A 15,011-nucleotide genomic window follows, 5' to 3' on the forward strand; every position below is an offset into this window, starting at 1 on the left:
TAAAAGATTTGAGGTGACTGTGCCATGAGGACAGACATTACTTTTGATGATTGGCAAGCTGAACATTAGAACTTGCATTCATGAATTTATGTAATCATTTTTTGTTTGTATATATATTTTTATTAATGACTTTATTTATTTATTGGTACTAGGGATTGAACCCAGGGACACTCTTCCTCCGAGATATACCTCCCAGCCCTATTTTTAAATTTGAAACAGGGTCTAAGTTGTGGAGTGCCTCACTAAGTAGCTGAAGCTGGCCTAACCTTTGATTCCGTCTTAGCCTCCCAAGTACTGGGATTACAAGTGTGTGCCACCACACCCAGCTTGTGTGTGTGTGTGTGTGTGTGTGTGTGTGTGTGTGTGTGTGTGTGTGTGTATATATATATATATATATATATATATATATATATATATATATATATATTGAATCTTTTTTAGGCAGAGGAGTATTTTCATCGGAATAAGATACCCTGTGGAACTACCTCCAAAAATAGAATTCCACTCCACACAATCAGTATTAAGCCATCCACCATGTGGTTTGGAGAAAGAACCAGAAAAACAAACGTAATTGTGAGGTAAGAAAGCCAGGCCGTAGTTCTTCTGAGAGAAACTTCCAGATTAAATGTTTGATTGAGTTTAGTTTAGAGAGTCTCAAGAAGATGTATTATAATCATGGGGAATCATTTCTTTAAGCATTATATAAACGGAACTAGTGCCTTAGCCAGAGTACCTGGAGGTCTGCTTTAAGGAGATGAGCCTGAAGGCATTGGCGTGCATGGTGCTGGAGTTGGCTGTTGATGTCGTAGAGCAGAAGCCTTAGCGGAGTAGAGGAGTTTCCATAGTGATCATAGTACCTTTGCAACATTTCCTTGACTTTTGAATATTGGAACGAGAATGTCTACAACAGATTTCCTAGTTCTGGAAAAAGTCAGTTCTCGTTCCAAGAAGAAATTCCTGATTGTAAGGGGATAAAGTTGGGGTTTAGCTTAGTTTTGCTAAGTGACTTTCTGTTCTGCGTTTCTGCTTCCCTTCAGGACGGGGGAGAGTTCCTACAGAGCCTGCTTTTCTTTTCACTCCTCCTACAGTGAGGTAAGAAGACCCCCTACACCCAGCACCCCACTGCTGGCTGATTTGCAGCCCTGTGACTCCAAGAGGCATCGCTTTGCCTATTTAAGTCTCATTTCTTGTGTTTTTTTTTCCTCTGTAAATTCAGTTCTCATTATTCACAAACTCCGTATGCTCATGTTTGATACTCACTGATTCGTATAACCCCCAGTATTGACGCTTGCTGTGCCATAGGAGTCATTTGCAGGCGTGTGAAGAGGCGGGAAATGAGCCACCGACCTGTTCCCAGCTCGTTGCACGTGGCAGCGCTCTGCCTTCCTCTTCTCGTTCACACCCTGTAAGCAGGTGTCCTCTTTGAGATCTCTGGAATGCCATGTTTTCCCATTCTTGCTCTTGTTGGTGACTTCACTCTTCAGAACAGCACCCAAGCGTAGTGTGAAGTACTGTCCAGTGTTCCTAAGGCCCCAGAAGGTTGCCATGTGTCTTGGGGTGAGATTGCATGTAAGATGAGCTGTTAGATATGATTGTTATGGTGCCCTTTGCTGGGAGCTCACTGTGATCAACTATAAAAATTAGGTGTATTTAAACAGAAATGGATGTAAAGGATTATGTGCTGTTTGGTAGATGAAAATGAATCAGCAGGGTCTTGCGGGAATCTATGCCATTTTCCCCTAGGGTTAGTGGCTCAGAATTTGCTAATTCGGGGTTTCTGTGGTGACTTTAGTTTTATTACTGTGTAATAAGGATTGAACATGGGGCATTTTGCCTCTAAGCTACACCACAAAGCCCAGCTTGTGGCGACTTCACAGACAGTAATTGTTGTGAATACTGAGAAGTGACTATTAATGTTGTGGTTAGGCCAGCATTTGACGGCACGCTGTCAATCAACTTGTAGACTCCTTTGTTGGGTACGTCTGTCTCCTTGTGGCCACTCTAAGAAGTGGAGAGCCATTTCTGGTCTAGTTTTTTTTTTTTTTTTCCAGTACTAGGGATGGGACCTAGGGGCATTCTACCTCCTAGCTACACCTCCAGCCCCTTTCTTTTTTTTTTGCGGGTCTGGGGATGGAACCCAGGGGCATTTGACCTGCGAGCTACACCCCCTGCCCTATTTTTTATTCTTTATTTTGAAACCGGGTCTCACTGAGCTGCAGAGGGCTTCACTAAGTAGCTGAGGTGACTCGTGATCCTGTCTCAGCCTCCCAAATGCTGAGATGCCAAGTGTATGCCACCACGCCCAGCTCATTTCTGGTATAGTTTTGACCTTATTCCCTTCAAAAACCTTAGATCTGTACGAGCCCTCAACTTTGTGCAAATCAAATAACTGGTAGGCAGGCAAGTAATGATTTTTATGTGCATGCATCCTGTGAAGGTATAAACTTTTATGAAAAAATGCCTGAAGAATACATGTTCTTGCCTTTCCTCTGTCTTAAAGGAGCCACTTGATTTTAATAAGAAGTTAATAGTAACTCCCGGGTTCCCGCCTCTTGATTTGGTCCTGTGTTTGGAAAGTTGGATGCTAACTACTTTGTGCCCCAATCTCCTTGCATTGTCATTACCAACTTTAAGAGTACTGAGCCAAGCACTTTCCGTGGATGATTTCATTTTTATTTTGAATGGAGAATTTGAGATTTAGACCTTAAGTGATTGGACTGGGATAATAAGCTTACCAACACCTAGTAAGTGACAAAGCTGAAATTTGGGCTGTAGGGATGTTTTGAGGAATAGTGATAGTTCCTGTTTTTCTGAACTTTGTGGAAAGTCAAGGTATCCATGACATTTTTGCATGTAACTGCTTATTTATAATTTTGGAAAAGGTCCTATGTGCATAGTCAGGCCACCTAAGAATGGATCTTGGGCCTGGATACTTCTTCCAGGAGACAGGGTGCCCCCCCCAATGGCAACACCCTTCTGTTTCAGACCGTGTGTTCCTTTGTTCTGCACAAGCCTATGTGCCAGCACTTTCAGACACACGCAGTTTCGAGTGGTCACACCTACAGGGTCCTTCCTGTGCAACGGGAGAGGGGTGCGGAGGCCGGTTGCTGCGGGGAGACCTGCTGGCTCTGGGCACTAACATTTTTTACTGGAGCTGGTCTTGCTCTGCCTAGTTTTTACTGAGACATCATTCCATCCAGGCTTGACGGTGTTGTTTTCCTTGGTAGCCCCGATACCAATGTAAAATGGGCAGTTTGGAGTCTTCAGAGTCAGTGATTAGTGCAAGGTATTCAGCTCAACCAGAATAAACTACTAGAAGAGATTGAGTAACTTGCAAGATGTAATTCCCTTCATATAGCTAAAGACTATATGTAGGGGGGAAGAAAAGTAATTCTAAGACCATTCAAAGGGGGAATTGGTAAATATGGGCTACTGGCCTTTTTGGACAAGAAAACTCATATTGAAAAATACAGAGCCTATGAATCCCATTAATCAGGGACCTTGTCTCTTACTGTACAGCGGAATCTCCCGAGCAAAGTTTAAATGTACTGATGCCCAGGCTCACTAGAGCTGTGTTGAGTATCTGGGGAGTGAGGCTGGGCACTGGGCGTTTCTTTCTGAGCCAACCAGGGAACTCTCATGTGCAGCTAGCACTGAGGGGCCACAGTCAAGAGTCCTGCTTTTGTCCTCAGGCCCTCTTCATCTTCTCTAACACCCCAAGTTTTCATCATAGAGCTAATTGACTTGTCTTATTTTCCATCTTTTAGATTGAAGACTTCTTGAACTACATCTGTCCTGTGAATGCATATCCAAATGTCATTCCCATGGGCATGACAATGGATAAAGTCAAAGAAATGTGAGTAGATGCAACTTGATATACTCTAGGCTCGGAGGTGGAAGATAGTTTTGCCACAAAGAATAAAAACCTAAAATCTGTTGCTGTGGTAGCATTTTGGAACATGTGTTCATTTTCCCCTCCAGGGGGTGGTCTGGCAAGATGTACAGGCCACACCGTCATTTTGTCCCACTCCACCATTTACTTGCAGTGTGATTTGGAGAGATCACGTCTCTGAGCTCATTTCTGGTACTCAGCATAGGAATATCCATCCATGCTTGTTGGATTTCTCAGAGACTTAGAGACAGTGTATGAAAAGCACTCATACCATGCTAAGTAGTGGCTAGTAAATGGTCAGTGAAGGTACAGAATGGATAAAGGAAGCCCAGGGGAGATGTGAGATGCTGCAGACTTTTACTAGTACCTTTTCACTTAGTTTTGATTTATCCACTCATTTCTTTTTTCTTTTTGCAGTTCTAGAGACAGGGTCACTCTGAATTGCCTTGGCTGGTCTCAAACTTGTGATTCTCTTGCCTTATCTCCCTGAGTAGCTGGGATTATAGGAGGGCACCACTGCACCCAGCTTGTCCATAAAGTATTTTAGTGTCAGCTCTGTCTTGGCACCATGCTTGGAATGGACCCCAGTTGACTAAGATACAGCTTATATTCATGGAGCTCTAGAGTACTGTGGCAAGGATGGGTGTGAACAGAGGCATACCACACAAAAGGCACTGTGAATCATGAAGGATTTTGGCCTGGCGCCAGGGAAGTCTGAGGCCAGTGCTCGTGGAAAACAGGAGTCTGGGTTGTCTCCTGTTTCCATGTTGCTCAAGGAATATAGGAGTCTCCAGACTCACAGTCTCCAGACTCTCTGAGTCTGAGTCTGGAGAGGTCTGGGTTGGAGGCACAGATTAGCAGCTGGCAGTGTGGGTGATGCCCAAACTCACAAGCATAGAGGAAGTCACCAGGAGTGTGTGAGGAGGGACAAAACAGCTGAGGCCAAAACACTGGGCAGCATATTTGAGGAAAAGGATCTGGAATGAGAGGAGATAAGAGTGGCTGAGAGTGGGGGGCCAGGACAGGCAAGGTAGAGCACATCAGGGGCAAATCTCCGAGCAGTCAAATGGGGCAGGGACCAAGAAGTCTCCTGTTGCCTTGGAACTACGTAATCTGTACATGCACAGGGAACAATGTCAGTAGACTTGCATTAGAAGCCAGTTGAGAAATGGGTAAAAAGTGAGGAAATGCAGAATACGACTTGTACTCTTTAATATATTTGCTAGTACAGAGAAACTTACAGACAGGATGGTAACTGGAGGCAACAGAGCTGAAAGACTTGATCTTAAAGTGGCCGAGATTTAAATATGCCTTGTGAAACTAAACCTGAATATACCTGAAAATCACCTGGGGTGTTTAGAAAGCCCCTGTTCCCTACCTAGTACCTCTGTCAGGCAACTCTGTAATGGCTATAGATAGGTAGAGAACAACCTCACTTTAAGAAGGTACCCAAGGAAAATAATTGAAACGGCTGCAGGGTATGAAGTGGCAATACAGGCTATGAAGGGGCGAACAGGAGTGAGGATGGAAAGTGTCACGTAGAGAACGTTCAGGTTGGAGCTTCATGGCACTCGAGTGGTATTATATATAAACCTCAAAGCTTCCAGCAGCAGGAAGCACTTGGCAGCATAGCCTCTGTGAGTGTTGGGTCCCTTCAATTTTTGTCTTAGCTTTCAGCCTACGGCTCTAGAACAGAGGTCAAATTGTGAGATTTGCAAGATATAAGTAAACCCCATTAAACAGGGAAGGGGAAGCAGCTAGCTGTACTGTATTCCTTGAATGCTAAAAGGTATCATGGTATTACAGTGTTTTAGGATAGGGATCTATGTTTCTGCATTGCAAGAGCAATTATCTAAGTTTTCCTTTATTTTTATTTATTTTTTGCAGTACTGGAGATTGAACCCAGGGGCATTCTACCTCTGAGCTACAACCCCAGGCCTATTTTTTATTCTTTATTTTGAAACAGGGTCTAAGTTTCAGATGGCCTCACTAAGGTGCTGAGGCTGGCTGCAAACCTGCGATTGTAATCCCTGCGCTTGGGAGGCTGAGACAGAAGGATCGCACAAGTTCGAAGCCAGCCTCAGCTACTTAGTGAGGTTCTCAGCAACTTAGTGAGACCCTGTTTCCAAATAAAGTATAAAATAGATCTGGGAGTATAACCTGGAGGTAGAAAAGCCCCTGGGTTCCACTCCCAGTACCACCAAAACCAAAACCAAGAGCAATCCTGTCTCAGCCTCCCAAGTACTGGGATCACAAGGTGAGCCACCACACCCTGCTAGGTGTTGCTTTAGCCACTTAAGATGTTTCCCTCAATCCTAACAACTACATGGTGTTGCACCTAAATGCTGATACTTACAACCTTATCATATTGAAGTGATTCATTCATCATTCCTTTCAGTTCTTAAAAGTAGTTCTATTTCCCCTACGGTCAAGTTTTTGTAATCTCTGTAAACAATGCTCCCTTTCCAGTAGCATTCTCAAAAGGAAAAAGCAAATATTCTGACTCGTTTCAGCTTGAAGCCTTTATGCCGGTCTTCCCAAAGCACTGAGCCAAAGTATAAACCACTTGGAAAACTGAAGAGATCTCGAACAGTCCACCCGGACTCGGGTAAGAACAGTCCTGGTGTCCTGCAAAGATGCTTTAGATTAATGCTTGTTTTCATTTTACTTTTTTTTTTTTCATTTTGTTTGATTTTGCTCCTTCTAGATTCCTTCAGTTTATTATTTATTCATAAATGCATTACAGCAGTTTTTATAGCTTCTCTTATATTTGTACAGGTATAGATAGCTGTGTGTGTGTGTGTGTGTGTGTGTGTGTGTGTGTGTGTGTGTGTGTTACTAGAGATGGAACCAGAGGCATTCTACCTCTGAGCTGCACCTCCAGCCCTATTTTGTATTATTTTGAAACCAGGTCTCATCGAGTTGCAGAGGGCCTCACTAAGTAGCTGAGGCTGTTCATGAACCGCAATCCTCCAGTCTCAGCCTCCGAATGCTGGGATTACAAGCGTGCGCCACCACGCTCGGCTCAGATAGCTTTTTAGATAGCTACTGTTAGATCTCTAGATGTTTTTAGATGTACCACAACCAATGACTTTGGCAGAAATAAAATATATACATAAAATAGCCATATCCTAGTCTAAAGTATCCGAGGCTGTCCGTGAACTGGGGTCTTCCTGACTCAGCCTCCCAAATACTGGGATTACAAACGTGCGCCACCACGCCCAGCTCTAGCTTCATTCTTTACCACTGGGACAAAGCAACTTTTTTTTGGTACTGGAGATTGAACCTAGGGTGGCTTCTACCTCTGAGTTATACCCAACTCTATTTTTAATTTTTTTTTTTTTCAGTACTGAGGATGAAACCCGGGGCATTCTACCTCTGAGCTACAATCCCAGTCCTATTTTTTATTCTTTATTTTGAAATAGAGTCTTCACTGAGTTGCAAAGGCCCTCACTAAGTAGCTGAGGCTGGCCACGAACCCACAAACCTCCTGTCTCAGCCTCTCAGGTACTGGGATTACAAGCGTGTGCCACCAATCCCAGCTTCAGTTGCTAAAGCTGTCTTTGAACCTATGATCCACCCATCACAGCCTCCCAAGTACTTGAATTACAGGCATGTTTCACCATGCGCAGCTAAGAACTATCTGTTTAAGAAGTAGGTTATATAAATCAATACTATATTCAGCAGAATAAGGAATTGCTTGTAGTCTTTTCTTTCCTAGGGGTCTTTAGAAGATGGGAAAATACTTGTTTTCCCTAACTTCATGCCCTTAACGTTATTTTGTGGTTGTTGTTCAATCCTATGTACTGGGGATTGAATCCAGAGGCATTCTACCTCTGAGCTACAACCCTAGCCCTATTTTATTTTGAAATAGGGTCTACATTGCTGAGGTTGGTTTTGAACCTGAAATCCTTCTGTCTTAGCCTCCCAAGTATTGGGGGGGGGGGGTTATAAGTGTGTGCCACCACACTTGGCTGGAAAATATATTTATTTGTGAAAATTTCCTTCTGCAAGTAAGACACCCCCCCCCCCCCCAGGCACTGAGGATGGAACCCAAGGGCATTCTACCTTCAAGCTACACCCCCAGCCCTGTTTTTTTATTCTTTATTTGGAAACAGGTTCTTACTAAGTTGTTGAGGGCCTAAGTAGGTGAGGCTGGCCACGAACCTCTCAGCCTCTCATATGCTGGGATTATAAGCATGCGCCACCACACCCAGCTAAATAAGATTTCTTTACTCGCAGAATTTAAGTTGATTGGGATGCTTTAGCCTGCTTAAAAATCAGTAAAATATATTTTGTTGATTTTTAGTTTTTGATACTTATTAAAGCTGATTTAACCTGTGCCCCCCCTTTATCTGTCAAGGCATTGTACAAAAAGTATCATTAAATAAATTTAGGGGAAAATTAACAACTTAGTTAACCCACTGGGCACTATTAGCAGAACACAGAGGATTTGCAAACCCAGTTGATGAGCATAATCTCTGAAATGAGACACAGAAGGCTGTGTTTTTAGCCAGGTGTGGTGGTGCATACTTGTAATCCTGGGAGGCTGAGACAGGAGGATTGCATGTCTGAAGCCAGCCTCAGCAATTGAGACTTTGTTTCCAAATAAAAAACAAAATTGGGCTGGGAGTGTAACACGCTTGGAGGTAGAAAGCTCCTGGGCTCAATCCTAGCAACACACACACACACACACACACACACACACACACACACACACAGAGCGCGCGCGCTAGCTAGCTAGCTCTAAAGCCACCTCCTCCACTCTCTGCCATCACTGAAATGATCAGTCAGGTTGAGAACCACTGATCTGTAACTCTGGCATTATAAGAATGCCAGAGGGATAGTAGTTGGACTGAATGTTCAAACTCTCCCAAGAATAAGAGGCCTTTTATTTCTCTTAAAGAGTGGCTTCCCTATCTATTTTTCGCAATTCTAAAATCAAAAACAGATAAATGGTACCAATTAAATGGTCATTGAAAGCACAAACTGACTGCCTTTGCCTTGATTCCTGTAAACCTGTGGTTTGTTCTGCAGAGGAGGAAGACGACCTCTTTGATGATCCTCTGCCAACACCTTTACGGCACAAGGGTCCATACCAGCTAACTCTTCACCCTGAGGTGTTTTCGATGACTGCAGTATCCCAAAACGAACCTGAAAAACTGACAGAAAGCACAGGATGCTTTGAAAATAAGATTTTACAAAGCTTTCCCAACTTTATAGACTGTGAGGAATCCAACAGTGAAAGTGAAGAAGAATTAGAAATACCAGCTTCCCTGCAAGGAAATCCAAACTCTGCAATACTTCCTGAGCAAAAGGCTGACACTGATGTACCACAGTGGGACGTGTTCTTTAAAAAAAATGACAACATCGTAGATGAGGATTTGGAAAACCTGCCTTCCTCCACAGAGACAGGGGGGTCTCAGTCACCCAAGCTTTTTAGCGACTCTGATGGAGAATCGACCCACATCTCCTCCCAGAATTCTTCTCAGTCTACACATATAACAGAGCAAGGAAGTCAAGGCTGGGACAGCCAGTCTGATACGGTTTTGTTATCTTCCCAAGAGAAAAGCAGTGGGGACATTACCTCTTTGAACAAAGGTGCCTACAGACCAAAAATCAAAGAGAATAGTCCTGCCTCCTCTCAGGTGGAACAAAATATGCTTTGTACAAAGGATACTTACTCTGACTTGAAAAGCAGAGACCAAGAAGTAACTATAATTCCTAATGCTGCAGAGCCAACTACCGTGAACGGTGTGTTGGAACACTCACCTGAGGAGAACAGGCTGCAGAGTATTAGCACACACACAGACTCACAGAGCTCCTCGGACTTTGAAATTCCCTCCACTCCAGAAGCGGAGCTGCCTAAACGAGAGCATTTACAGTATTTATATGAGAAACTGGCAGCAGGGGAGAGGATAGCAGCTGGAAAAAGAAAACGCTCGCTCTTGGATATTTAAGAATTGGCACACCGCATCCTAGAGCAACCGTTAAAAGACCTGTGTTAGGTGGGTGGTGGCACATGCCTGGAATCCCAGTATGCCGAAGGCCAAGACAAGAGGACCAGAGGCTCCAGGTCCGCATCAACAATGCAGCATGACGCAGTAACAGGTGAGACCCTGTATAAAAGCCAAATGGTGGGGGTGTAGCTCTGAGGCAGAATGCCCTACTTTCAACCCACACAGGCCTATATTAAAGCAAAAAAATCACAATAGACTAAAACAATAAAAATATTCAAATAACAGATGGAAGGGGAAAGAGAACACATAAAATGGCAGAACTAAATTTAAATATGTCAATAATTACATTAAATGTACATGGTCTAAACATATCAATGAAAAGAGATTGAAGGGAAAAAAATCATAACCCAACTATATGCTATTGCTAAGAAACTCAATTCAAATGATGTGGATAAATTAAAGGTCAAAGGATGGAAAAAAGGTATACCATGTAAACACCGAAGAAAGGCTGAAGTGACTATATTAATTCCCTAATGATAAAAGGTTCAGTTCACAAAGAAGACATACAGTTCTAAATTTATATACACTTAACAGTTTCAAAATACATGAAACACAACAGCCAAAAGAAGGAAACTAATGCAAAAGAGATTTTTAACATCTTTAAAAAAAAAAAAAAACAGTATATATACAGAAAAACAGACTATAAAAGAACCGAATAACACAATCAGCCAACTGGATCAAATTGACATAAAATATTCTACCTAACAACATGAGAATACATCTCTCCAAGGACACAAGAACATTTATCAAGAATAGTCTATCACAATTTAAAGAATAAACTTGGGTCTACTATAATAAACATAACTATGGGGTAAAAACAAACAAACAAACAGACAAACAAACAAGCACTGTATCATCTCAAAAGATGTTCTATCATTTTAACCTTGGTTTGAGCCAGGTGAACCAGCCTCAGCAACTTAGACTTTATTTCAAAATAAGAAATAAAATAGGGCTGGGGGTGTTGCTCAGAGGTAGAGTGCCCCTGGGTAAAAAAAAATAAAACCTAAACAAGAAAAAAACCTTGGAGTGAATAAAGTGTTACACTTAAAAATTAAATGACTAAATGATGTGTTCTGAGAGTCATTCAGTCTCCTTCAAGTACACCAATGCTTTTGTATTATGTATGGTTTAATAAAGTTTATAAACATGTATCCATAAAGACTTTGGTATGCTGACATTTGACACATTAACGAAACAAAAGCAGAGATTCCACTTAAAAAGTGGAATCTCATACCTTGCAGATCAGTTAAACTGACCGTGATATGCTTCATGACCATGCTGCAGTCATCAAACCAAGAAGTACTGGACGCACTCGATTAACAAGGCAACAGATGCAATGTACACAACTACACGCCTGGATATATTTACTAATGCCTATGACTTAATTTTAATATTATACCTTATGATCCAAGGTAGGCATAAGCATCATCCTGACTATATTTGTAGCATATAAATTATAAACATCCTGAATGTAAACATTATCCTGTAATGTAAGCATTACATTAAAACATCATCTTTGCTGTATTAACATAAACATTATCCTGACTATATTTGTAGTATTTTACAATCAAACCATTTTCACCGTTTTATGTTAGTCTGGTACCAAAGATGCCTGAATCTTGATCAACACACCTGTAGTGATTATCAGATTTTAAAGCAGAAGTTGAGAGTACAGAGTAATAATGACTAATACTGACATGCAGTGCGTACTGAGGAAGGCTTTAACACACTTCCCATACGCATCCATCCTCACGGTCACCCTTGGAGGCAGGTAGGAGACTAAGGCACTCTGAGTACAGGCAAAGCCAGACCCCACAAGCCTCCTGCTCCAAGTCCTTGCTCTTAAGCACCGCTACCTCTCAAAGCAGCATAACAACGGGCAGGATGAACTGTAGTGGCTCCTTGAAGAGCTGTAGAATACAAAAGGGAAAGTGAAGCAAAAAGCTTCAAAATACAGAGATCTGTGCAGCAGAAACCCAGTAGCTAGCCAGCCATGTGTGCTTTACAGAATACCAGGATTTACCTATTTTAATAGAAATTGATTTTAAGTGTTCCTGAAGTTGAAGATTAAGTACTTTCAAAACAGGTATGTACAGCCCAGTAGCTGGGTGATCTTGGGCAACCAGTCCAAGTCTTGCCTTAGGTGCAATACGGGGATGACACCACCAACCTTCTAGTTAGCCTATGTTTAAGTACTTGGTATCTAATAATGCTCCTCCAAATCTCCAAAGTATATTATCTGTCCACGTTGTGCTAACTAACTGTTCAATTTTACTTTTAATATTCAGATGTATGAATCCTTAAAAGGAAAGATATTTAGGAGCCAGGAATGGTGGTGAGTGCCCATTTGTAATCCCAGCATTCAGGTGGCTGGGACAGGAGGATTGCCGTTTATGGCCAGCTTCAGCTACTTAGTGAGGCCCTTTGCAACTCAGTGAGACTCTGTTTCAAAATAAAGAAGAAAAAATGGGCTGGGAGTGTAGCTTGGAGGTAGAATGCCCCTGGGTTCCATCCTCAGTACACCACCACCACCACAATTATTTTGCTCTAGAGAAAACTGCTAAACAAACAGAAATAAATGCTGTTTACATTTTGCATATATGGGAAAAACCCTACATTATTATGTTTTATAATTCTATACACTGATGATGATGATCTTAGAACTTGTGCAGTAGATTTACATTTTAAATTTGCTCTATTATCCTTAAATATTTGCTTTTTGGTGAGAACAAATCCTGAAAGAAACTAAATGTTGATTCAAATAAAATCCCTGACATCTTCATTTAAAGTTTATGTTATTTTACTGCTTAAGTTCAGCTTTTAGAAAACAAAGGTAAAACGAGAACTTGAAATCTTAAAGGCCCACTAAATTTGTTAGTAATAAAAACAGTACTAAGTTTCTGAAGATAGTATTTTCCAAAAAATCTGCCCCCCAGATATACATTTTTAAACCCAGACAGTAGACAAGATCAAATAACTAAATAGTAAAATATTGACTTTAAGAAATTATATCTTGTGTGTGTGTGTGTGTGGTACTGAGGATGAAACCCAAGGGCATTTTACCTCTGAGCTACACCCTCAGCCCTAGGTTTTTTCTTTTTTCCTTTAATTTGAAACAGGGTTCACTGAGTTGCGCAAGGCCTCACTAAGGAGCTGAGGCTGTCCACAAACCCTGGTCCTCTGGTCTCAGCCTCCAGAATGCTGGGATTACTAGCGTGCGCCACCCACCCAGCATGAAATTAAATCTTTAAATATGTGAGAACAGTAATTAAAAATAAGCTTGACCACTTAGGATAACCTGTAAGCCTGTGATGATTTCTCACCACTGATGTTTTGTGACCAATTTTTCATAAAGAAAATATAAGACATGCCATTAAAAATATTTTTTTCTAGACACATTCTGTAGTTTTTGGCTAGCAGACTTACTATGAGGCTCCAAACACGCAAACACTTTATCCTGTATTAGGAAACAGCAAAGTCATGTGATGGCAATACAATGAATAATAAGTACAGCTTCTCCCAAGAGAGGTTCAGAATTATGAAGACGTTTGAAGTGCTGCATTTTTTTTTTTTTTGGTACTGAGGATGGAGCCCTGAGGCATTCTACCTCTGAGCTATACCCTCAGCCCTAGTTTTTCTTTTTATTTTGAAACAGGATCTCACTGAGTTGCAAAGGGCCTCACTAAGTAGCTGAGGCTGGCCATGAGCCCGTGATCCTCCTCTCAGCCTCCCAAATGCTGGGATTACACGTGTGCCACCACGCCCGGCTCTGAAGTGCTACATTCTTGAATTCAGTTCAATTCGACCCAAACTTACTGTAGGTCATCGAAGCCTAAAGTGATGAGCTTAGGTAGAACTTAATTAGCAATACTGAAAGCTAGATTTATTTGCTGCACGTATCCTCACAGTGGACACCAAGATTAGAAATCCCAGAATCAAAGATGAAATTTTTTCTTCTTGATTTGAGATTTCACTATATGGGGGGATAAATTTCCATTTTAAGCCTAGTAAGAGATCTCCACTCAGGCACACACTTTGGCCAAGTTTAACTTTTTCACACCTAAAAAGTTCACATATAGAACAAGTACCAGTTAAATACAGATTACTTTTTAAGAACCTGCAGGAAATATAAATTAATTAAAACAGGTACAAGCAAAATGTTCAGAGTGCCTGAAATTGAGAAGATGCAAAGGTTGGGTACATTTGTTATCACTAGCTACAGCTGCTCCCAGGCTCCTTGTTTCACTGCTTACACCAGAAGTCCTTGACGTGGACCTCCTCGTGCAGGCAAAGGCAAAGGGGTTCCATTCCCCTTGCCCGATACTCCAAAAAGCGCTCCTGCTGGTCCTGCTATCCTATCCTCTCAAAAAAAGCATAACGGCCAGCCATTTGGGACTTTTGAGAAAGGGCTTTCTGGAGATTTTTCTTCTATGGGATCCTAAAATATCTTTAACAATTGTAGGTTCAGACATACAACCTTCATAATATTCTAGATTTCTTGAAAATATGAAATCAAAGTGAAATAAAAATTTTACATTTAATTTCATATCTTACATGTTGGTACCATTAATATGCCAATGTTTTAATAAAAAAGTAGAAAATAGAGTAAAAAATTCAATATCACCTATTTCTCTCAAAAAATATCAGTGAGTATTAAAAACAGGACAACAATATAGTAACAAAAATAGAACTTGTATATTTGCCCAAACGGAATTACCTCTTTTTCTGAAGTTAAGATAGAGAGCAAGATGAAAGTTGGATTTCGGCAACTGTTACCTTACCATTTAACTGAGCCAACAGAGAAGGGTGCACTTCTCTATGCACAGACTCCTTACGCATGCACATGCTGACCCACAGTTTGTCTCCCATGTTTGATGTCTAGCCACCACATATGTGTATCCAAATTGGTCTGTGTCCCTGTGACCCTGTGTCCTCTTCAAAAGCAACAGTAATTAATGTATTTGGCAAACATCTTGAAACATGAATTGTAAATTAACACAGGTATAATCTTGATACTATGAAGAGTCCCAAATACTTATTAAATTCTTATTAGAAAAAAGCCCCAAATACAATTCTCATCAGCTCCAACTCCTGAAAAT

At 41.4% G+C, this 15,011-nt stretch overlaps 1 protein-coding gene across 1 annotated transcript in view; it reads left to right on the forward strand.

Annotated features, from left to right (window-relative positions):
- Window positions 1–9,852, forward strand: part of DCLRE1C (DNA cross-link repair 1C) — a gene marked incomplete at both ends in the record, with an annotated part of 30,156 nt that extends 20,304 nt beyond the window's left edge. Inside the window, 5 exons of the mRNA XM_080717153.1 lie at window positions 442–578; window positions 1,038–1,092; window positions 3,768–3,856; window positions 6,406–6,500; window positions 8,930–9,852. Coding sequence (XP_080573279.1) covers window positions 442–578; window positions 1,038–1,092; window positions 3,768–3,856; window positions 6,406–6,500; window positions 8,930–9,852 — 1,299 coding nt within the window. The remainder of the gene's footprint in view (window positions 1–441; window positions 579–1,037; window positions 1,093–3,767; window positions 3,857–6,405; window positions 6,501–8,929) is intronic.
- Between the last annotated feature and the right edge of the window lie 5,159 nt (window positions 9,853–15,011).

Source organism: Muscardinus avellanarius (assembly GCF_963383645.1).
Source record: "Muscardinus avellanarius genome assembly, chromosome: 20".
In the NCBI taxonomy this organism is placed as follows: domain Eukaryota; kingdom Metazoa; phylum Chordata; class Mammalia; order Rodentia; family Gliridae; genus Muscardinus; species Muscardinus avellanarius.